The sequence below is a fragment of the Neolamprologus multifasciatus genome, chromosome 2 (assembly GCF_963576455.1).
Source record: "Neolamprologus multifasciatus chromosome 2, fNeoMul1.2, whole genome shotgun sequence".
Lineage (NCBI taxonomy): Eukaryota > Metazoa > Chordata > Actinopteri > Cichliformes > Cichlidae > Neolamprologus > Neolamprologus multifasciatus.
Genome location: NC_140440.1, coordinates 7,502,078 through 7,525,472, shown reverse-complemented (window position 1 = coordinate 7,525,472; position 23,395 = coordinate 7,502,078). Strand labels below are relative to the sequence as shown.

Genomic DNA, 23,395 nt, shown 5'->3' with positions numbered 1-23,395 from the left:
ATATATATATATATATATATATATATATATATATATATATATATATATGCATTATTTTTATTTCACATAGAGAATTAGCGATATTTCCAGGCTAAAAGTTGATTACCTCAAATACTGGATCAAGCCCTGAAACCAGTAAGTACTTTAATGGTTCACTCAACATGAAGTCAGCAGGTTTTTGGTTGTGAGCTTTAAACATAAAATGTGTAGCAATATACCCAAAGTTTTAGTTATATGTTTGATATTTGCAAGCAAATGTTTGCTATTCAGCATCATCGGACTGAGTGCAGGAGCTTGGTGGTCGTGCCATTAAAGCTATGAGACTGTGGTGTAGTTTGTGTAAAGCCTGTTGAACATGGAGTCAAAACTTAAATCACACATCTTGTCCGCTGTTTGTCAAACAAACCCCTGTCATGCTAACAAAAAATGTTGTCCCAGCATCGCCGATGAAATATAATGATGCTTCCTGTGTCATTAATGGTTTAGTGTTGTTAAGATTTTTTTATGCATGTTGAAAGTTTGCTGTAGTCCTGAATAAACGTGTAGCTCCTCATGTTGATTGCAGTGTAATGTTTGTGATGTGACAGAATGCATACTTTAAATGTCTTGGCTCACCGTGTGTAAACTGCGTTTGCAATAAGCATGTATCATATGGTTCACATATGATAAAGCGTCTGAGTCACTGTGTTTAATCTGAGCCACATGCAAACTGATGAATGAAGCGATCTGCTCATCAGAGTCAAGCTGTACCAGTGGGGGGATAATCAGTATTGCTTCATATTGGTTGAAAGAACATTTGTTGCTTCCTCTGCACGCCAGCTGCTGGTTTTCCTGCAACGTTTCATTGGCAAAACAACAAAAGAGAACATTTGCAGGTGCTTGTGCTCTTGTTAGTGGTGTTGATTACAAGGTTTGAACAATGGACAATTACTGAAAAATGTGACCAGACAGAGTCGAGGCACATGTGATGTGCATGTGTGACACCAAAAGTGGGACAGGAGCACATTGTATTTTAATTCGGTCATATATCACGATGAACAATAGTGGAAACAAAACAATGCGTGTGTGGTTTCACGGGTGTGTTTTTCCAAGGGTGTTTGGTTTTTCAAAACAATGACTGGAAGGTAAGCTAACCACAAACACATAAAACATTGCATCTCCTGGCTTGCAGAAGGTGAGAAAAGAAAGACATCCAGGCTTCTGTCCTCATGGAGGTTTTTGGTATCCGTTGATAGGGCTCCCTGCCTGAGGGCAGAAAAATAAAATGTAAGTGAAGATGACCAAAGACAATAAACACAAGAGTGCACAAGAAGGGAATTGAGAGTGAGGAAAAACCTCAAAGAAAGTAAGTACAGGTCAAAGGATGGCTGGAAATGAATGCTAAAAGTGAGATTGAGGGATATTTCTATTTTAACCAGCTATATTTTCCTGTTAATGTGACTGTCGTAACTCTGTGCTGTGTATTCTCCACACCGATTGTAAAAAGCAAATCTTCTTGCAAGCAGCATATATTATAGCAAAAAGTGCAAGCTCTCTGCAGCTTTCCAAAACATGCAATTTTACATATAACGGGTTAGTTCGCTTTGTAATTTAATTCAGAACTCAGAATGGCACTCAGCACTTGTTCCTATGGTGTCCTAGGGGATCTCCTCCCAGATCTAGACAGGGCATCACTGAGCTCCTGATAGTCTGAGGTGCAATCTGGTGCGTCAGATGGACAAGCATAATGTCCCAGAGGCATTCTATTAGATTTAGGTCAGATGTGCGTGGGGGTCAGTGGTATCAATTCCTTTATCTTCCAGGATCTGCTTGTAAAGTTTTGCCTCATGAGGTCGGGCTTTGTCATACATCGGGAGGAAGCCCAGGGCCCACTGCACCAGTGTATGGTCTGATAGTGGGGCCAAGGATTTCACCCCGATATTTAATGGCAGTCAGGATGCCATTGCTGAGTCTGTAGAGGTCAGTGCATCCCTCCGTGGTCCCTCCCTGAACGGTGATACAGGCAGCATAACGTTCTCCACAGCTTCTCCAGGTCCTTTCAAATCTGTCACATGTCTTCAAGGTGAAGCTGCCCTCATTTGTGAAAAGCACAGGGCACTAATGGTGGACCTGCCAATTATGGTATTCTGTGGCAAATGCCAATCAGACTACATGGTATCAGGTATATTCTGTGAAGGTTCTCAGTCATCCAGGTCATCGTAGTCAAAGGAGCTTGCAAAGAAAAGCATCTGGACTTCTTTAAGTTGCTTGAAGACGTTTCACCTCTCATCCGAGAAGCTTCTTCAGTTCTAAGGTCAAATGGTGGGGAGTCCCAGATTTAAACCTAGTGGGAGTGTCCCCCCACAGAGGGACAAAAGGACCCCTTGATGATCCTCTAATCACCTGAGCCCAGGTGTGAAACAGGGTGTGGGTCCCAATCAGCCAGGGTTTCGGGTGAGCTCATTGTGAAACCTGGCCCCACCTTATCATGCGAATTCCTGAGGTCAGATGGCCCAGGATGTGAGTGGGCGTTAAGGCGTCTGGGGAGGGAACTCAAAACTGGATTATAGATGGCAGACAGTTGGTGTCGTAAACCACCACCTCTGTTCAAAGATGGTCGCTCACAGTGGACATAGATGGCTTCTTTCACTCCTCTTTCAAACCATCTGTCCTCACTGTCCAAAATGTGAACATTGGCATCCTCGAAAGATATCTCGAAATATGGTATCAGGTATATTCTGTGATCTTGAGACTATGCTGGGTATTGATACTGAGCAATCGGAAAAAATGGTCAGTGGCCTCCACCTGTAAAACCATTCCTGTTTTGGGGTTGTCTCGTTGTTCCACATCTAGTGGACCTGTTGTAAATTTAATTAACACAAAAGAACCAGAATTTAATTAACAATCCTCTCTGTTATTCAACTGAACAGATCAATATCCCAGAATTTTAACTGAGTTGATGCCATACTCTGATTTAAAAGGGTTTCTTTTTTTAAAGACAGAGTATCTTCTCCTATATTTCCAAAACTACCCAGAGAACCAGAGTTAGACTTATTGGTCTTTCAATAAGTTACTCAATCTAAACACTAGAAGAAGATTCACACTGATATTTAGCCAAGAATTTGAGACTTTTTTATTCACCTGTACTTCAGCAGCACCACTCTGTCTGAAATAGCACATCTCTCTATATCTGCAGATGTCAGCCCAATGAACAGTAAGCGTCCTCCTTTTCTCTCTCTGTCATCTAACAATAGTTATGTCTACACAATGTGAATCTCCCATTTGTATAAATCATGTTAGAGCTGGTAATGTGTTTTTTCATGGCTGTTTCCTCTATGACTCCGGTGCTCCCTGCTCCTCCAGCTAAATTTCTTCCCTCTCTCAGCTCAGCAGGGACTGCACAAAAAAAACCCATTCTGCATCATCTGCACTCAATCAGAATAATTATCCCAAGAAATGCACTGCAGAGTCTGTGAGAGGTGAGGGGAATGAAGCACAGAGGCTATTGGCAATCACCTCCCTCCAGTCATTATTAGTCATCTCTTTGCTGCTTTGGAAAAGGACTCGAATGGCTTGGGAGGAAGCCATGTGCAGCCGACAGACAGACAGACAGTGAAAAGGTCTGATGTGAATCCGGAGCCCAAGAAATATCAGCCACCTCTGAAGTCTCTGGCAGCCTGGCAGCTCATCTGGGGGACTGGCAGCCATCCGCACACGATTATTAGCCTTATGTTCTGTCTGTCAGGCTTCCTCTTATCCCCAATTTTTTAAAACACTGAACTTGTCATTCTGAAGATGTGAGGGCTTTAAAAAATCCCCAAAGTGGCCAGGCAGACACCTTCCACTATAAAAATCCTGCAGGAGGATGAAGTGTTTGAGGTCCTGTCAGGATTTGTAAGCTCTTCCTGAAGGACTTCTTTGTGAGACATCGTGGGGTTCCTATTTGATTGCAAAATGGCTTTGAAACCTCAAGTTCCTCAAAGCCCTCTAACTTTTTAAAGCATGCTGCAGACAGAAAAATAAAACACTGATTAGACTCTGGTACCCATGAAGTATCAGTTATATGAATGCTCTGGCTGTTCTGCAAGTCCACAGGGGACTGGAAGCCATCCTCGCATGACTATCGCTGTTTTGAATGTCTGTTTTGCTCTTGAGTTGTGCATTCTTCTTTTATCCAAAGATTTTAAAACATTGCACTGGTCACTCTTACAGAATCCTTTCAAACAATCCCAAGGCTGCTACTATCTGCACACTGCTCTTCAAATGCATACACTCAGGAGAAATATGGTTAGTTTAGCTTAGCATAAAGACTGGAAAAACTAAACTGGAAAACATAACGTTCTGGTTTTATGGGTATTAAGCGGAGGACTTTTCTTGGTTTGGAGCAGTGATTTACTGGTGAATCTGCTGAGTGATGGAAAACGTCCCAGTAATGACATATTTGTTATTTTCACACTGTTTATTTTATAGATTAAACGACGAATATAAAACACAATAATATAAATGGTAAAATGGTAAATGGCCTGTATTTGTATAGCGCTTTTACTAGTCCCCCCAAAGTGCTTTACACACCCAGTCATCCACCCATTCACACACACATTTACACACTGGTGGAGGCAAGCTACAGGTGCAGCCACAGCTGCCCTGGGGCAGACTGACAGAAGCGAGGCTGCCATATCGCGCCATCGGCTCTTCTGGCCAACACCAGTAGGCGGTAGGTGAAGTGTCTTGCCCAAGGACACAACGACCGAGACTGTCCGAGCCGGGGCTCGAACTGGCAACCTTCCGATTACAAGGCGAACTCCCAACTCTTGAGCCACGATTGCCCCCAAGTAAGCTAAAAGCCAGTGGTAGATTATGCTACCTTCGCACAAAACTAGACTGTTTCCTTGTATTTCGGTTCTGAATGCTAAGCTAAGCTAACTAGTTGCTCGCTCCAGCTTCATATTTAATAGAAAGAGGCATCAATTCTTTCAACTAACCCTTGAAAATAAACCCATTAAGCTTATCTCTCAAAATGTTAAACTTTAACAAACACAACAAGTCAGACATATGAATCCTCCTGAACAAGTTTCCTCTTTCAATTCAGCTTTTCAGTGATTTGCATCAAAAACATTTCAGAAAATTCAGCAAATGTGATGCCCCTATTAATGCCATCACAGCAACAACAACAGAAAACTGTGTGTACCCAGTTCTGAGTGTAGCATACTATGGATGTGTATAAATAAAATAATAAAAGCCCCAGTTATACAAAGAATTAAAAACTACTAACACAATCCAAACTGGTACTTTGATTAAATCCAATATGCAATGAACATATCATAAACTAAGCTGCAACTTTCAGTGCATAAAAATTAGGTAGTGGGAAAGAAGAACTCCCTTCTAGCAACTGGTTTGGTGATTGCATTGGATTTTTTCACATTTTGTGACCAGTTTTCAAGCAGTTGTGGCAAATAACTGATCGCCCAGAGGTTGAACATGCATCATCTTCAGACTCTAGGTGACTATTGTCGATAGCAAGGCGACTGCACGGGTTGCCTGGTGGGAGGCAATCGCAGTCTGTCTCAGACTGACTACAATCACTCTGAGACAGACTGGTGAAGGTTTGAGTAAGTTTGTGTCAGTGAATGCAACTTGTCTGCAATATTCGACCAAACTGGTTTCCAACTGGTTGTATTGTGGTTTTATTCTTGTAGAAATACAAGGGTACCAAGCACCTGTTCCGTGTTGCAGTTAAATCGCCGCTCTGCATCAACTATGTCACTATTTGTGGAGGAATTTCTGTTTCAAAATCCATGAGGTCTTACTGGACTCTGGTGTGTTAAGACAGTGATAAAACACCAGTGAGACAGTCTGCTGCCAACTATTTACATTCAAAGTCGGTTCGATGATAACAACTGATTGCAAGTGGTTGCACACCTGGTTCCCATCTTAAGAGCAAGTTACAAGGAGAAAGCTTAGATGGTTCAACAACATCATTTAAACAAAAACAACATGGCAGTGCTGATGGTTCAAAATGGAAAAATCCAGAAGTCAGTGGGTGAGGTCACTGTGCCTACACCATCTTTTAGATACAGCCTATAATCATAACTAATTTATTTCTATCTGTTTTCATCTGTTACATTGGTTATGCTACCCCAACTTTTTCAGATGTGTTTCACTATTGGATTCTCCAAAGACCTAAAAAGTCAACGACTGTCATCAGTTATTATTGGAAGCAGTCCTGCAGGGTGACTTTCAAAAAATTTAAATGGTTCCACTTTATGTGCTGAGCGGATATTTGTAAATCCAGTTTTTTGGCTTATTTAGTCCTCCTATATGCATGCAGTCTGCTGTACAGACTCGTGTGTCCATGTTCAAAAACACTGATGATACTTCAGTGCACATGAATGTTCAGAGTCTTTTGGAAAACTCTCTGGCACCGCAATGAGCCCACAGCGGACTGGCAGCTGTGACCAGATGAATATGGTTTGGATTTCTAATATTTCAGCACGGGTCTGCTCTTGTTTTTGATCCAAATATTTCGAAACACTGAAAAGATGGCTGTAGAGATAGAGGTGACATTGGAGGGGGGAAAAAGGGGGAAACTACAGACTGGTTCGTGAATTCTAAGGCCAAAGGAAACAGCCGATGTTTCAAGTGTCCCAAAGAAAGCACAGCACGAGCCGATTGTTCAAACAGCCTAGTTTTATGTTTAGCAGCCAACAAGAACTCCATCTATATGATTCAATTGGACCTTTTTCTGTAGTTCCATACAGAAGTGTTTAAGCAGAGATTGTTGACCTAGGAGGCAGTACATCTGACTGCCCCCACAAGGGTCCCAATACAAGGATTCAAGGAAGGATGGTGGTTTGGGTTGAAATACACCGAGTTACAGTGTATTATTAGATTAGAAAGGTCGGTAAAAGTGACAATACAAGCACACATTTACATGCACATATTATGCCAACTGTCACAGTTTCTTCATGAAGAGGACACTAGAACTGTATGTATGTAATCTTGGTTATTTGGGGAACGCGCAGCAGTTACTCACTGAATACTTGAAGACTACTCAACCATAAAAAGTAAAAAAGAAAAAAACAATTATTAGACTGTGGTTCTGTGAGTCTCCTGGATATTTGACAATTCCTTCAAGGACTGGCAGTCACATCCAGATGAATGTTAGCTCTCTTTTTTCATGTCTTCTATTTCAGTCCTGAGATCACCACCAGATTTCGTAAAAATAAAGGTTCATCTGAGGGCTGCAGTGACACGCGAAGAGAGCCAGCAAGCATTCGAAACTTTGAGCTGCCACGAAACTTCAGTTTCTCGTAACATTATTACAGAAAATAATCACCGCCGTGCTCCACACATGAGAAGTAACAGAGCCACACAGGTACCTTAAAGTGTGCCCTTTAGACGATCCACAGCAGAGATGCTAGACACGTTTATCCAAAGCACACTTGTAATTTCTGGAAGAACTAACAGCACGGCAGCTCCTCTGGGGATTGGCAACCATACTCGAATGAATATTGGCACTGTAATGAAGGTCTAATGTTTCACGTCCAAGGTTTCCACGTGTCATCAAAGATTTCACGAGACCGAACAGGCGTGGAGACATTTTGAGTAACCTTTAAGCTGCCGTGAGAAGATTTCTTCTTCTTCGGGGAACTGCAGCAAATTTTGATAAGAAAACCATTCAGGAAGAAAAAATTAAAGTGATACCTGGTCGAGGAGCTCTTCGCACAGCACGTTTGACTTCTCCACCTGTGACTCCAGGTTGGTCACTGTGTCTGCCTCCCATGATATTAAACTGCTTTAAGAGACAGGAAGTTTGAATGTGTTATAAGGTGAGTAAAAGTTGAAAAAGACACTCAGATAATAATGAACTAGTTCCTCATTAAATCTGTTCATCTATCACTACCTGTCACAGCTCTCGGCGTCCTGAAGGGGGCAGACAAGTCTCCGTGTTGGACTGCCGTCGTGTGAACGCTTTAGTTTCTCAGCTTTCTTTTCCAACCTGCTGACCTGTCGCAGCAGAGCTTCTCTCTCCTCCATGAGGCAGTCTTTGAACCTGTAGAATATGATAACTCAGCAACTCTTCAAGCACAGCGTACATAATCTCACGAGTTTCTAAATATTTGCTAATTAATCTATAAAGGAAGCAGCAGCAGCATGTAGCCTGGCTGGAGGAGGGGGTTATAAATTGTAGGGTTGATTTCCAGACCTTCCTATCCACATGTAAAAATGTCCTAAAGCAAGATGTTGAACCCCCGTGTGCTTTCTAAATTTTAGCTGCTTTGGATACGAGTTTGCCAATGTGTCTAATGCAATGTGCATAAGCAGGGCCCAGAATATGAATTATGTGCACTACCTGCACTGATTGCATTAGAAATTTCTGGAGCGGGACTTGTAATATATCAATGTATCAATTTGAAGTGAAAAGATAGGGACAAAAATGCACATTTACGCTCTCAGTCAAAATTCCTCTGATGTAAACACCAGACCAACAGAACAATACAATTCAGTTTCTTACCCTGTCCCTGACAGACTGTCATACGATCCAACTTATCCTCAACATGAAATCTGCATTAATCTTTTGGAGAGTTTAATGTGAGGAATTCTGGGGCCTAAGGCTGGGACACTAACAGGAAACATTTGGGTCACAGAGGGGAGATGTTTGAAAGCACTTAACTTTCTTCAAGAATCATCAATCTCTGTTTTTTTGTATAAAGTTGATCTAGTGACTCACGAAAACAGGTTTTAAGTGATTCCTTAAGGCTGCAATGTTTCTTGTTTCAGTTATAAAGGCGAAACATGGGAGATGCTTTAAAAATATCATCCAGTGTGTTAGAAGGGCTTTCGGGGATTCTAGCAGAGCTTTCTGACTGATGAACAAACATTGCTGGTTAGTTAACTTTTAAAGAAACTTATGGTTACTTCTGTGACCTAAATGCATGATGATGAGTGGTATCCTACCCACATACACTATAGTACTTAGTTAATTTCTAGCAAAATCAGCTGTCAGACCTCTATCTCAACTTATTGGTCTTTCTTTAATTACAAGAGACATATAAAAGTATTAAAAAGAGGTTTTTGTGACATTTTTGGAAGCTACAACACTCTTTCCAGATCTCTTGCCCGTAACATTTTAACACCTTTAAGCATGTCGTTTCAGTTTTACGACCTGTAGCAGCTTATGTGCTGTGGTGCACCCTCACTGCTGTTTCCAGACAGCTGTTTTCAGCTGTGACAAACCAACCTGCATGGCAGCACAAAGATGCAGTCAGAGGCTTGTTGGGAATTGAATTTTGAAGTTTTTTTCCCCAGAGAAGATGGTGAAGATGGAGTTAAAGTAAATAAGATGGGTAGAAAGCAGACTACAAAGCAAATTAGGTCCCTATGTGTCTGCTTATTGTGAGTATATGTAGCTCATACTAACACAGTGCTACCAGTAACATCATAACAAGGCCAAATCATACCATGGGAATTTTAGGTAGCTTTGTAGTTCTGCCACAAAAAAAACAGACAGATAAAAGATGTTAATGCTTAAAAAATCGTTTAAAAACTTTTTGAATTCATCCAAATCTCTCAACAACAGCTGTGATGTTACATCTATTGACGTCTTTGTATTGTGTTGCAGTGATATCAAGAAATCAGGATGGGCTGTGCTCTCTTGTAATACCACTTTGATCCACATGATGGTGCACTGAGTGTCTAATCTGATTTAAGTCCAAAAACACCCATTACAGCAATATTCACGCAACATTTTAAAGAAATATTGTTACTGTCACACTTTTGTTGCGTTTTAGGTGGACAGCTACACTAGAACTTTCTGGTAAAACACTGCCATCTTGTGGTGAAATGTTTAATGACATTTGCAGAAGGTAATTGCAAAAAGTACCTTTAATCACTGTTTAGAATAAATCAAGTATTTCTATACAAATAAAAAATAATTGTGTCTGAGTAAATGACAGTCAGTTAAACAACTGGAATAGTTTGCTTGTTTATTTTAATCACATTTGACATGCATTAACTCTGGTAGATGCTTTGTATATTATAAGAAATCAGAACTTTACTCACTTCCAGCTAGATAAAAACGCAAGTAGATAAGTCTCCTTTCCAATAATCATTTACAAATGTATTTTCTATGCAGAACCACATTATTTATATTAAGAAGGGGTTTTCAGGGTTTTGTTTACATCAACTTTGAGCATGTGTGCAGACAATAAAGACTTTAAAATCTGATTCTGTTATGTTTTTTGGTACACACAGCTGAGATATATTTAAAAACAAAGCAAAACAAAAAAAGAACCCTACTCACCTCTTCACACAAGACATCCAGTAACGCTGTTGCTGACACAGCCACTCGAACTGCTCTGCCGTCTCCTGAAGTTTCCTCAGGCTTCCCTCATTTTCCTGCTGCAGTTCCCTCACCTCAAAAAAAAATACAAATAAATAAATATATTTCTCCCAAAACCAGGATGTGACCAAGACAACAAAATTAGAAAATTATGATGGGGGCGTGTAAATATAAATCAGGAAAAGAAGATGTGTCATGTGGAAAGATGAGCGGGTCCAGTGGAGTCAGACTTAATCTTCTGCTCCCAGGCCTTTCACAATAATTTACAGGCCTTATCCCCTGCAAATAATTGTTCTCATGAAGTTTCTCACTGACTCTGCAGTCTGCTGTTCTCTTCTCTTGGCCTTGTGAAGATGTCTCAAAGGAAAGATAATTGTAGACCTGGATTGTTTGCTGTTTGATGGACTGGATGAAGCAGAGGCCAATGAGTCTTTGAAGCTGAGTGTAAATAAATGAGGAATGTTCTGCTAATGCCTGGACCCAACACACACCAATGCAGACCTAATGCCAGCAACATCTGAATTAGTGCTCTCACTTGGGTGGTTGTAGTTTTTAAAATTTGGACAGACTACATAAATTTGAACCGTGAGTTTTTCGGAATCCAGCGGCAGATCATTATTCACAGCTGGCACTCTGCCACACTAACCTGAAGTAACCTGAGACCGCACAAACAGTGTTAATCCATTACTTCTGATTGGAGGAGCCGGCTACAGAGAAATAATCCCTGTTCACTGCTAATTCATTAAAGCTCCGTCACTCATCAACAGTTTTATTTGTGTTTCAACCCAAAAAAGGCCAAAGCAGTGTTTAAATAAGTGTCTGATCCTGACATCTGCTGGACAAAACTAGCACTGCAATCACTAAACTGATGATTTTATTGAACCTCCTCATTAGCCAAAGTCTTGCATTTCACACTTTTTTCTTTTCCAGCAGCATTTGCCTTGACGAAGGGATTCTGCTGAGATTTCTCCCATCATGTACAGCTAATAGGTTGTTTTAGAGGGTAGTTCTTTTAAGGGTCCAAGAATAGAGGATTTTGATGTTATATGTGATGGTCCTGAGCCCTCCTTGTTTTGCCTGCATGCTGCACCTTTCAGGTACAAATGCTTGACTGCTCTTACCTCAATAAGGAAATTACTTTACTTGCTCGATGTGCAGTTTATAGTCAATTTTGCTTATGAATTTTCCTAATTGAATGAAGTGACCTGTGGGTATCTGCATAGCAGCCATAATAAGAGCTGGTCAGATTATATACATGCTAAGGAATGTTGCTCTGATGCTTCCTTTATTACCTGCTTTACCACAAGACACACTGGCTCATCCTTTATGAAAGGAAATGCAGTAAGGCTATCTCATAAGTCGAAGTGACACACTATCCGAAGATCAAACAAACAATCAACATAACTGACAAAACCCATGAGCCTCTCAACGTTCTTTTTTTATTGTCTTGCAGTTTCTTGTTTAAGCCAGAAATGTTTGACTTTGTTAAATAAATGTTAACGTAATTAAAATTCTTGCCGCGTGGGTCCAGCGTCTTTATAACATCAGAGTGAGCTTATTCATGATTTGAACCTGGGCTTTGCGCATACCAAGCGAGATCACACTCAACAATGTCCAAACACATGGACAGTTTCACACAGGAAACTTCTTGCCTCCTTTATTATTTTTATTTAAATTCAATTGGTTTAATAAAGCACTGTGTACTTTTTGTTATGATGCAATGGACAGTTTGCTTTTACCGACAGCAGTATTTACTTTAGTGCTTCAGAGGCCTGATATGAGTTTGTTTCTTCAGCAGTGTTTATCTAACAGTTCTCAGATCACAGCAGAGAATCATTTTAAAATACTGTTGCTTTTTCCATAAATCCTAATCATCAGTAAGGACGCGTATCAGATCTCCAGACGCAGTGCAAACACTGCAGCTCTCTCCGCTAGGCTCATCCTGGACTACTCATCAAAAACTGAACATGGTGAAGCTGCTCAAATGTGGAACAAATTACCAAAGGAGCTCAGGCTGGAGAGAAAGTGCCGACTACTTTTAAAATAGTTTTACATTCAAAATATAGACCTGCACATTTACCAGCGATTGCAATAAAACGTACTGTATCCAGATTTCTTACAGCAGATTCCCCTCCTGACGTAAACCCCAAAGAGATATGGCAAATGTGTAAACTGCTACACAATAAAGAGAACTAAAAGTATAGAAGGTTTTGGAAGGTATGAGTAGCTTGTTGAGTGTTACTAACGTCATGAGTGTGCAGCTTCCCCTCACTGCCCCCTCACCTGTGACATCTACTTTCAAAGAATGAAGATGACCACCCTGAAAAAGTTCATGGTTCAAAACAGGACCTCACAACACAGTGGCTGTGTCCATCCTTTGTATACAGTCTCTGCATGACTTTTCAGAGACACTTTTTAAGTCTTTGTACTGCAAATATTACACCTTCAGCCTTTTGTTTCGAACGTATATGCAGTAAACTCTGAGCTTTGACCCACGTCAGTCCTAAACTCTTCCTTCTCACCTCCTTCTGATAAGTTCTGCGGAGATCCGTCAGCTCTTCTGTCAGAGTCCTGTTAGTTTCTTCTAGCCTTTCCAGCTCCACTGTCTTACTGTTGATGACAAATAGAAAAATGTCTTATTTACCTGTGTCGGCTCATTAAACTCTTTAATTTTAGTATCTTTATTTGATCTTTCATCAATGTAAAGTGTACTGTAAGATAAACACTCATACTTAAAATTTACAGTACTAAAGTAACTAAAATACTCACTCTTATCGTATTGTGCTTAGATGTATTTTGTTTTTTCACAGTCCATTTATTCATTTCTTTGTAGCCATCAGATAAATGTGTTGGTCTTGATAAAAGTTTTAGTGTAAATATTTTTGCTCTCTGCAAACGCCCAAATTTCTTTCATCTGTATTTCTGGAGTCATAATGTGATAACAAACTCTGACACTAAGCCGACACTCTGCAAGGATTTAACGTCAGCAGACTGAAGCTCGCCGCTGCTCGGAGGACTTTTCAGCTGATTTAAAGTCGCGGGTCCAGACTCGATGTTTTTGTTCAGCCTTGAAACAACAGTCTGAGACCATTTTCTTCTCTGTGCCGGGCAGCCCGTGACAGCTTTACTTGGCTTCAGTTTCCACAAGATGGTAATCAAAAGTCAACCGTTTTAATGTTTTTTCTTTTTCTGTCTGCAGCCTTATCTGGGTTAATGTTCATTGTGTATGTTTTAATGTCGATAAGGTTTTAATCAAGTCATTAACAATTCAGCAATACAGAGGACAGGCGGCTGTTTTAAGGTAGTTTCTCCAGAGCTATGCAATTTTTAAAAAATGCAAACTGCACACAGAAAGGTCCCAGACGGGGTTTAAAACTCTTCTTGCTGTGAGGTGACAGTGCTAACCACTGTACCACTGTGCCACCCACAGTAATTAGTGGATTAGTCCATTTTTTTTGTTTAGAATACGAAGTAAGAACACAGCATTATAATGACGGCTTTAAAGCCCAGAGTAGTCGTGAGGTCCTGAGCCTCTTACATCTAAAGTCAAATGTTAGAATGTTAAAAATGGCAAAAATGACTCCAGACAACCACAAAAAGACAATAAAGTTAAAAAGTAATCCAAGATTTCTACTAAAAATAACAACAAAGAGTTTTGAAACAATTATAAAGAGGAACAAAATGACCACAAAGAGACACAAAACGTATAAATTGTTTCAGAACTAGCTGGTGTCAGTTACAGAGAGATGCAAAACTACCACAAGAGATGCAAAATGGCCACAAAGAGATTTAAAAGTTAATACAAAGATACCTTAATATAATATAAAAATGGCACAAAGAAAATGTAACAACATGAAAAAGATGCAAAACTACTGTCTTCATCAAACATCAGGAGGTGTTTTCATGTCTCAGAACCCCTCCACTGTCTAAATGTGCGTCTGTTTTGGAGCATGTCAGAGTATTAACTTAAAATGTATTCCTATATTACATGAGCTCATTGTGTGTTTTGCGGCTTACCTCTGCAAACGAAAACCAAATTGTACTGTGTCAAGTAAAGAAAGAAAACATGATTCAGTGTTTTTTCATACTGGAGAGACTGAAGATTTACCTGCGCAGCTCTGCGTGGAGGCTCTCAGTGAGTGCAGCTCTGTGCTGGGCCTCAGCGTACACCTCTGTCTGGAGATTTTCTGCCACCTCAGTTCTGTGTTGGGCCTCAGCCTGCAGCTCCTCCACCAGGCTCTCCAGCTTCACCTCAGAGCTCTGCAGGCAAAGCAGCTCTGCGCCGACCTGCCGCAGTAGCTCTGCATCCCGGGAGCTCGCCTCCACTAGCAGGACCACGCGCTGCTGAAGCAAGTTCACCAGGTCCTGCGGGGAAGACACGGACATACTGAGAATACTGCAGATGTGCTCACATGAACACTTCAGCACTTCCTATCCTTTTCAAATCTCACTGGAGACATGCTATTCTCCAATACAGTCTGCATAAGTGATATCAGACACACCTTTAGGTCAAAGAGTTTGGGACAAGCCCAAACCTGATACTGTCTTTGTGGGGAAAGTGAAGGAGTCAAGCTCTCCAAAACTGTAACAAATACCACTGACGTCTCTAAGAGGGCTGATAATTTGTTACTGTGCAACCTTAAAGTATGACACAGGATAAATGCTGAGCTGTGCCCTGCTGAAAAATCACTTGTGTCTCTAAAAGCATGAAAAATAATCCTTCTGACCACTTTGATAAGCTGCTGAAACAACTTTAACCTAATTTTAGAAGTTCCAGGGAAATTAATATGACAAGAAAGCTGTTTTGATGCTCATTAGATTTCTTTAGTTCAGTGAAATCTCTCTGTGGTTCAAAACTCTTACTTCTTGTAGCTCAGACGTATGCAGTTTGTAAGTAACCAATGCCAAAACATCAGCATTTTCCATGTGCAAACACATTTACTGTAAACTTAATTCCACTGTAACTAACAGACAGCAAAGATGAGCTGATTTGTTGATGTCAGAGGTACAGATTATGTGGATAAATGGAAAGTTTCCTATTCATTTCATAAGCTGTATTTATCCACTACTTCTTAAGAATATTTAAACTAGTTTAAGTCTAGTTTAAATGATTTAAACTAGACTTGAACTAGAAGCAATATATTTAAAAGAGAGAGATTTCTGTACAGAAACCAACCAATAAGAAAATCTATGTCACTTAGCAGCAACACTCAGTGACAGTTTAAATTTCAATCCAAGTAACAAATACAATCCAACAAATCGTGCAAAATTTAATTTATTTCCACTTCTACTGTAAAATGAGTAGCATATGAATGAACAAGAACTATTGGGAAGTGGCAGTGATTATAGATTCAGCTGAAAGCGAATACCTCAGAGCTTGATGATGTGAAGGTAAAACTTTAAGTTGTATTTATTAATAAATTATTAGCAACTTACTCTATTTGATCTATGCTGAATATATAAATTTAACATTTATAACAGACAGCCTTGTTCTGTCTACAGGTAAAAGATAAGTCATAATCGGTCCACCTGCTGCTGCTGGATTCTGCTGATGAGTTGGGTCTGGTTCATCCTGAGTTCCATATTGAGCTGGTCTTGCTTGAGGAGTCGGGCGGTCACACCTTCCAGATCATTCTGCAGCCTTCTCTCCCTCTCTCGGGACACCAGAAACTCTCTGTCCAACACCGCTGAGGCCACAAAACCAAGAAGAGTTAGGTAAACTTAGCACATTAGATGTAACTGTGTGGCTGACTTTACTTAACTACTTAATGTTAAACAGTCAATTTTGTACTGCAGACACTTATCACTCTGAAGACATTAATCACTGATGGTTTCATTTCATTAACTGATTAGTGCGGGGGGGGGGGAAAAAGTAAGTTAACTAAAAAATAAATCATATTTTAAAAATAAAATATGAACAGTGTATCAGAACTTCTCTATAGTTTGTATAACAGTTGCCAGTATGTCTATTATAATACTTAATGTACTTAATGTAATAACTAAATTCTGCTTAAAAACTGATACATCAGTTTTACCAAGCAGAAAATCTACTGCATAGACTACTTTTGATACTTAAAAATACTGATTCAGTCAGTTATACTTAATTAGCTCAGTTATTTAGTTCTATATTTAAACCATTAAGTAAGTAAACTCTGAATTGTTGTAGTTTTATTGATGTAGCTGCTCAGTAATATTTTTTGCTGCAACAAATTATTTTTTATTCAGGATTAACATTTTCTTAAAGAATAAATAAATATAAATAAATGAAATTTAAAAACAAAGTTAAGATGTGAACTTTAACCACTGATTGTTTTAGTTTTGCTTGTACTTATTTTTGTGTGTGATATGTTCAAGGAGTAAAAAGTTGTAATGTAGCACAACTTTGTAGAGTATAATACTTACATTCTTATTTTTTTCTATAGTATATTTTTCTATAATACAGTACTTGAGTAAATATACTTAGTTACATTGTTAAGTTTTTATGTCAGTACAGCTCTAAATCCTTATGATACCAAAACAATAAACACACAACCAGAAATGCTCTCAAGTACTAACATCAGTACTAATGTAGGATTTAGCCTGTTACAATATTTTTTAATTTTATAACATGGAATAAAATTTTAATTAAACATGGAATTTAATTGAATTAAAAAAGTAGATAACCCCACTGTCACCACTTGCTACTCTTACATCTTATTACAGAGGTAAATGTGCATTGTAACTCAGTATGGGCTTTAAGTAGATCAACACTGACCCAGATTGCAATAAAAACAGATAATACAAACTGTAGTTATATTACATGTTAAAAAAAACTACCAGAAATTTCTGTAAATAAACTTTGCTCTAGTCAGATACTCTGTAAATGTGACTGCATTGACTTGAAAACTGTTGCACAATGACTATAAAGTTGATTCTGTTAAAGTGTAATCTGCTGCAGGAAACATGCACTTTGTTTTCTGTTTATTAAGAACACCGGGCTCAAACTAATGCAGCGACCCTGCAATAAAGCCTGTTTTTATTAAAGATCAGTGTTTTAGTTCGTCACATTTTACTTGACAGCGTAAAGATGAAAGTATTTCTTTTCACGCAAAACATGTGTGGTTCTTCTAACAACACTGTGACCTTCGATTGAATTTGATGTTTATTTGGCAAGCGTGTTTTTCCATTCAGGAAATTTGACTCTGGGTTAAGTGGATTCCAATTCACTCACACACAATGCAACAGCACATAAAGAGATATTTACATATAAATAGATGAAACAGCAGGTCAGACTGTTCCTATAAATTTTACAGAGATGGTGTGCATCGAATGCAGAATGTATTAATACGCATTCAGCATATGCTCTTTATCATAGTGTAAAATAAAATTAATAGATTTTATAAACTGAGCTAAATTAAGTTTAGAAATTAAGCTAAACTGAAGCTAATCAATTTATATTTTGAAACATGTTTGCCATGTTTCATGTAGTTTTTCTCTTTTTTTCAAGGTATTTTTCAAATTATTATTACTTTATTTTTCAGATTTATTAGTAAAGTCTAACTATGGACATTTGTGATGGGCATTTTTTTATTACCTTTACTATTTTTACAAACAAAACAATCTTTAAAAACTCATGAATCCATAAGTAAGTAGCAGCACTTCCATTTTCAACAGTCACATAATTATACTAAGCAACATTTTCTGTGCAGGACTTTGACTTGTAGCAAAGCATGATAACAAAGCCAGCAGTACTTTGACTAAAGAAAAGGATGGGAGCACTTTCTGCAGTTCTGATGACATTTTAAATATTAATGTCCATCTTATTTAAACTGTTAGCTGTATAGACATTGTGTGGTGCTCATCTGATCTACTACTTGACCATAATCCGAACGCCTCAGTGTAGTCAACATTATAACCTTCCTGAAGGGAGAAGAGTTTTTTTTCCCCCTTTGTAGTAAACTAGCAGTTTTCATGTAGATAAGAGATTAACAGTCAGCTGAACCTGTCTTGACCTTTGTGACTTACCTTTGTCATGAGCTAGGCGGGTGCACTTGGCCGTCAGATACTGGATCTGACTGAAGTCCTCGTCCCGGTGTGCTCGGAAAAACCGCCTCATGATCATCTGTGTCTCATCTGCTCCCTGAAAGACCTAAAACCGCCTTCCCATGATCCTCGGGGCAGGGCGGGTGTGTCCCACATGGTCTGAGAGGACATAGCGTGCACATTTCCCGCAATATTTAACCTTACCTGAAGGTCTTAAAGAGGACTCCTACCTGGTGCACACCTACAAGGGGCACGTTTCAGCATTAAAACAAGCTGCTGTTGTCACAACATGGAAGTGGTGCGGTGTCTCTCTGTGAATTTTCTTGCCATCTGGCCTGCTACTTGAATGAAGAGGGAAAACTAAAGTTTGCATCATGCACCAAGTAAAAGGCTGATCTTAATTTATATGCAAATTGTGTTGTAAAGTTCTCCCCCGAGGCAGTGGCTGAGCTGAAGAAGTCGGGCATGTTGTATCTAGCAGGCAGGAGTCTTTATGGCAGCAGCCTCAGGTTAGTGCTTTATTATATATGACCGCATAAGAGGTTTAAAAAAGAAAAATCACATGAATGTGCATTAAAATCTAGAACTTTATCAAATGTATTGTGTTAAAGTGTCAATGTGTTGGTTTAGGTTTCATATATTGCCATGGAGATCAGCTCACTAGGTTTTCAGTATTTTGTTGCTAGCAAGTAAAAAATCCAGAGGACTGTGCAGCCTTGGTGAAGGTGAGTGTGTTATTTACTTTACAAACAACATGGAAAAGCCTTCTCTGTAAGTGATACACAGCTTTTCCATTTATTTGAGGTCATGTAAAGGAAGTCATCTTCAGCGGTTTGAGGCCGCGGCGCATTGGTGCTCATAAAGGAGACGCTTTGTCTTTATTTTCCTAAATCTTTTCTCTTGCTTTATATAATAGAGCTGGACACCTCGAGAGGGGACTGTGGTTCGCTCTCGAACCTGTGGTACAGTTTTTCCGCCACCAGAGGGAGACACACTGCCTCTAAGAGCCACTTCCCTGTGTGTACAATCGAAGACATTTTTTGGATTAGGTTCACATTCATGGATATTTAAAATGAAGACAGCCGCAAAGCTTGTTACAAGCCCAGCAAAGGAACAAGAAAATAATAAATAATAAAATATTGAAATTATTTTTAAAAAATAATCAAAATGAGTTGATATTTTAATTAATTAACTGGTACTATTATTTATTTAGTTTGCCTTTTCTGGTGACAATCTGCACATTTTCCACCATAATGGAGAACCATGTCCCAAAGCAAATGTAGCAGATAGCTATGAGGCTCAGAGATCTCCATTTTGGATCTACAATCAGGCCTAAAAAGGCAGGAGAAGAACCCACAAAGTGATCAATGTGGAGCACTGATAATCCCGGATGGATCGCCATCAATCAGGATTTGATTATCTGAATGGATCTGAATAAAAAGTGAAACAAAAAAGTTCTGCCACTATCAAAATTTGTGTTCATAAACACAGAGCTAGAAAATTAACTGGGAGACTTTTTTGATAAGTTATTAGAGCAAGCAGGAGATATTTGCCAAACTTCTGAGGAGTGACACCTTTCTTCTTTTTATTATTTTACACAAGAGTGAACTGGATATTTGGGGGATTTTGTGCAGTAGGTAAGACAAAAATAAGACACTGGAAGACATCGGAGTCCATGTTTCTGTGTCTTTAAAAATAACTATGAAAATGTTAAGCATATCAGAATACTATTTTTGCAACCTACAGAGGGTTTATGAGACGTTTTCCCTGTTTTTTTTCCCTCACACTCATGAGCGTCTCTTAACAAATCAGCATCTCTCCACCTGATACAGTTGTGCTAAGTGAAATGCATCTGTAGTCATTCAAATGAAGAAGACTTTCAAAAATGGCGTTTATTAAAAAAAAAGAAACCACCATGCTGACTTCCTCATCTTCAACATAACAATTGAGATAGAAAATGGCGTTGAACCTTGACACAAAGCATCCAGTGAAATAAATAAATACAACATCCTTCAAAGATCCGTGAGAGAAACCTAAGAATAATCCCACATCTTCACGCCAGACTGACAGTTCAGAATTAACGGCAGACTACAAAACAGAAAATCTGAGAACATTTGACACGTTTAGCTAAACGTGTCATACAGATGCGCACGTCCCAGAAACACAGAGTTACCCTGCTTGTCTGAACCACAGACAGGCTCACAGACTACCACCAGAGGATTCGTTCATGGGATTACATCGTGATACGCACAAATCATGTCAGTAGTACATTTTAAAGCATGTTTTTAACATCAAACAAAAATCTGCCGTCAATGTGTTGCTTTTAAAAATATTTGTATCTTTCGTAGGGCTGAACGAAGGCCGGAAATATGAGCTCTGTGATCACAAGTTCAAATTAACCCAGCACAAAGGTCTGTCAGCCCATATATTTCAGCCAGAGGTTCACTCAAATGGTTCCTAATGATTTTCTTGGATGGTCTTTGACTAATGCAGGAAATACTGTACTCGAAGTCTGATTTGACAAAGCTCAAATACAGATCTAATTAATTTACCATTAAAGACTGGAACAAGGGGGTACAGAGCTATAATACAGCTCTGCTAAAATACAATTTAAAAAGTAAACTTTAGGTAAGTAAAGGGAAATTAAACTAAAATACAAAATTACCAATATTTCTTATCAAAGAGTAGTTAGAGCTCAAAAACTAACTCTAAAATCACAAATAGCTTTAAACTTTAGTTGTATGGATTAAAACAAATTCAGTAAATTCTAATTAATGCTGAACTTTGGACTTGTTGACAGGCTTGGTTTTCTTTCAGAGCCCGGATGTCCTCCTGTGAAAGTTCTTATGATAAGCAATCAATCACGTCTAGCTTCATATGCAAGACATGCGAGCAAGTTCACCAAAATGCTAAACAATTCCTGTAGGACTGTTTCTGTTTTATTTGCTGGATGTGTGCTTCTAAAACCCTAAAAATACGATTTAAATATGGAAATTAAACTGGTTGAAGGCCAAAATGTGTGAAGATGTCCACTGGAAATTTGCATGGAAACAAAACATTTGATTCTTGTAACGGCTGGAGAAACTCAGACATTTTCAAACAGTGCCATCTACAAAAAAACAACAACAAAAACAAAAAGAAAAAACCCAAAGAAAGCAACAAAACACACCTGAAGCTCCATTAGTCACTGCAGTTCTTTACAGGGTAGCATTTGCTTTACTTTTCGTTTAGTCACTACTAATGCAGTTTAAATGTAACAGCAGTCTGAGGCGCTGCACCTGACTGACTGCAGGCCCTGATTATCAAGAAGCTGCAGCAGATTACATAAACCAGCATGCAGACTTTTTTTACACGACCCAATACTTTCAAATTTTAATCATATGGTGTGTTTTTTTGTTCTTTTTTTGTTTTTTTGCTGGTGTGAGGAAATACAGTATGTGCCAGAGCTGGAATGCAGAGCAAAGTCACTGGATTCTTTCACTTTGAGGGAGTCGCGTTCAAAAGCTTAAAGGCTGTTAAATGACTGACTGGGCCTCGGTTATAAGTAGCCTGGCTCTTAGGGTAGCTTGGCCGAGTTTCCAACAAGGCTGCTGTCCTTGAGCTAATCCAATGCTAGCTGGCGGCTGCTACGGGCTTTGCATGCTTTCTTGACCTAACAGAAAAACGCTAACTCACACAAACTGGAATACGAGCCGATTGGATGCAGAAAAACCTGGTGAATAAGCAGCCCGCCATGTTTGCACCTGGGAAATCACCAAGTCAGTTTAATTTGATCTCTGGTGTGATAGAGAGGGAGTTTAAAATGAATCCTTGCACACTGCTCCTGAACACCACCTCCTCACTTTGTGTCATGAGAAAGATTTATATCACATTTACACATAATGGAGTTCACATGTTAGGTACTGTTGGTGGCAATAACAGCCCGCTACTTTCACAAGAACACTCAAGCTTAGTGTTGTTCACATTTTACTGACTGAAAGCTGAGAAAAGCCTGCATTATATCAGCTGAACTGTTGACACTCAAATCCAGTAAGACCTGTATGAAACAGAGACGTGTCTGATGAAATTTTGGCTCATATTGTGCAGATTTTTCCTCAATTTCCAGCTGACTTACATTAATTTCACAAAGAAGAAGCTCCTTCCAATGTTTTAAATTGCAAAAAGAAGGCCAGACATCACTGACCGTATCCTTTTGGTCATTCATTTTGAAATCTTTCTAGCACATCTTCAAAGATACTACACTGTAAAAGCTGTTCACCAGCTTGCAATCCTTTAAATAAAAGTGGACACATACAAAAAGATGGAAAACAAAGACTCACAGCACAGAAGTCAGAAAGAGTAAAACTTAAAAATGGGAAAAAAATCCTACTGAAAGTCAGCATTTTCCATCTCACTTGTGTCAGTTCAGCATGATGTGAGTGGTAAAAAAAAAGAAAAAGAAAAAAAAAGTATTGCACTGGTTTGATGTGAGTCTATGGATGGGCGGTCATCATATAAATAACAACAAGAACCAAGAACGGTAATACCATAACAGTAGTAGTAATAATAATAATAATAATAATTGTAACGCTAATAAAAACAGTTCAGACTAAGGTCCCCCTCCAGCTGCCGTTTTACCACTGCTGCCAACTGAAGTCATCGTTGGATCCAAAGACCAGGAAGAAGCCCAGGATCGTCCCAAAGATGACTACGTTACCTGTTAACACAAGCGCACATGCTCCCCAGGCAATCTGTAAAGTGACAAAGGAAATTCATGTGAATGCTAAATGCTACAGAGCTTATTTGGATTACTGAGACATTTTATTTTGCTGATTTAAAGACCTGCTTTCTGTAGAATTCAGCTCTAAATCATTAACGTGCAAAGTACTTTTTCAGAGTTGGACAAAAAGGAACTGACAGTTAAAGTTGGACAATCGTTCACACACCCTTGCTGCACTGCTTTCCACCTTTTACGAAACAAGGCAGTGACTCGTTGACAAGCGGTATTTAGCAGTTGCTAAATTGTCCGATCAGTTGGTGCAGTAAACATTAACTAAGAAATCATATTTAAAA

The 23,395-nt window shown here is 39.1% G+C and overlaps 1 protein-coding gene across 2 annotated transcripts; it reads right to left on the bottom strand.

Annotated features, from left to right (window-relative positions):
• Positions 1 to 61: 61 nt before the first annotated feature.
• Positions 62 to 22,960, bottom strand: LOC146523923 (uncharacterized). Of its 2 annotated transcripts, none has more exons than XM_085131536.1 (8): positions 18,326 to 22,960; positions 15,851 to 16,008; positions 14,430 to 14,686; positions 12,844 to 12,931; positions 10,283 to 10,395; positions 7,883 to 8,032; positions 7,684 to 7,774; positions 62 to 1,245 (listed from the first exon to the last, which is right to left on the bottom strand). In XM_085131536.1, the coding sequence occupies exons 1-8, from the start codon at positions 18,420 to 18,422 to the stop codon at positions 1,207 to 1,209; spliced, it is 993 nt and encodes a 330-aa protein (XP_084987662.1). In that variant the 5' UTR covers positions 18,423 to 22,960; the 3' UTR covers positions 62 to 1,206. The 2 variants fall into 2 exon arrangements, with proteins under 2 accessions (XP_084987662.1, XP_084987669.1); XM_085131543.1 differs by having other exon boundaries at positions 7,684 to 7,771.
• Positions 22,961 to 23,395: the final 435 nt, after the last annotated feature.

Excerpts from the sequence above, each read along its gene's own strand:
- LOC146523923 (XM_085131536.1), bottom strand. The coding sequence starts at position 18,422 with ATGATCATGAGGCGGTTTTTCCGAGCACACCGGGACGAGGACTTCAGT. Across the intron at positions 12,932-14,429 it reads CTCCACGCAGAGCTGCGCAG|TAAGACAGTGGAGCTGGAAA; the intron begins GTAAATCTTCAG and ends TGTCATCAACAG. Across the intron at positions 10,396-12,843 it reads GCAGAACTTATCAGAAGGAG|GTGAGGGAACTGCAGCAGGA; the intron begins GTGAGAAGGAAG and ends TTTTTTTTTGAG.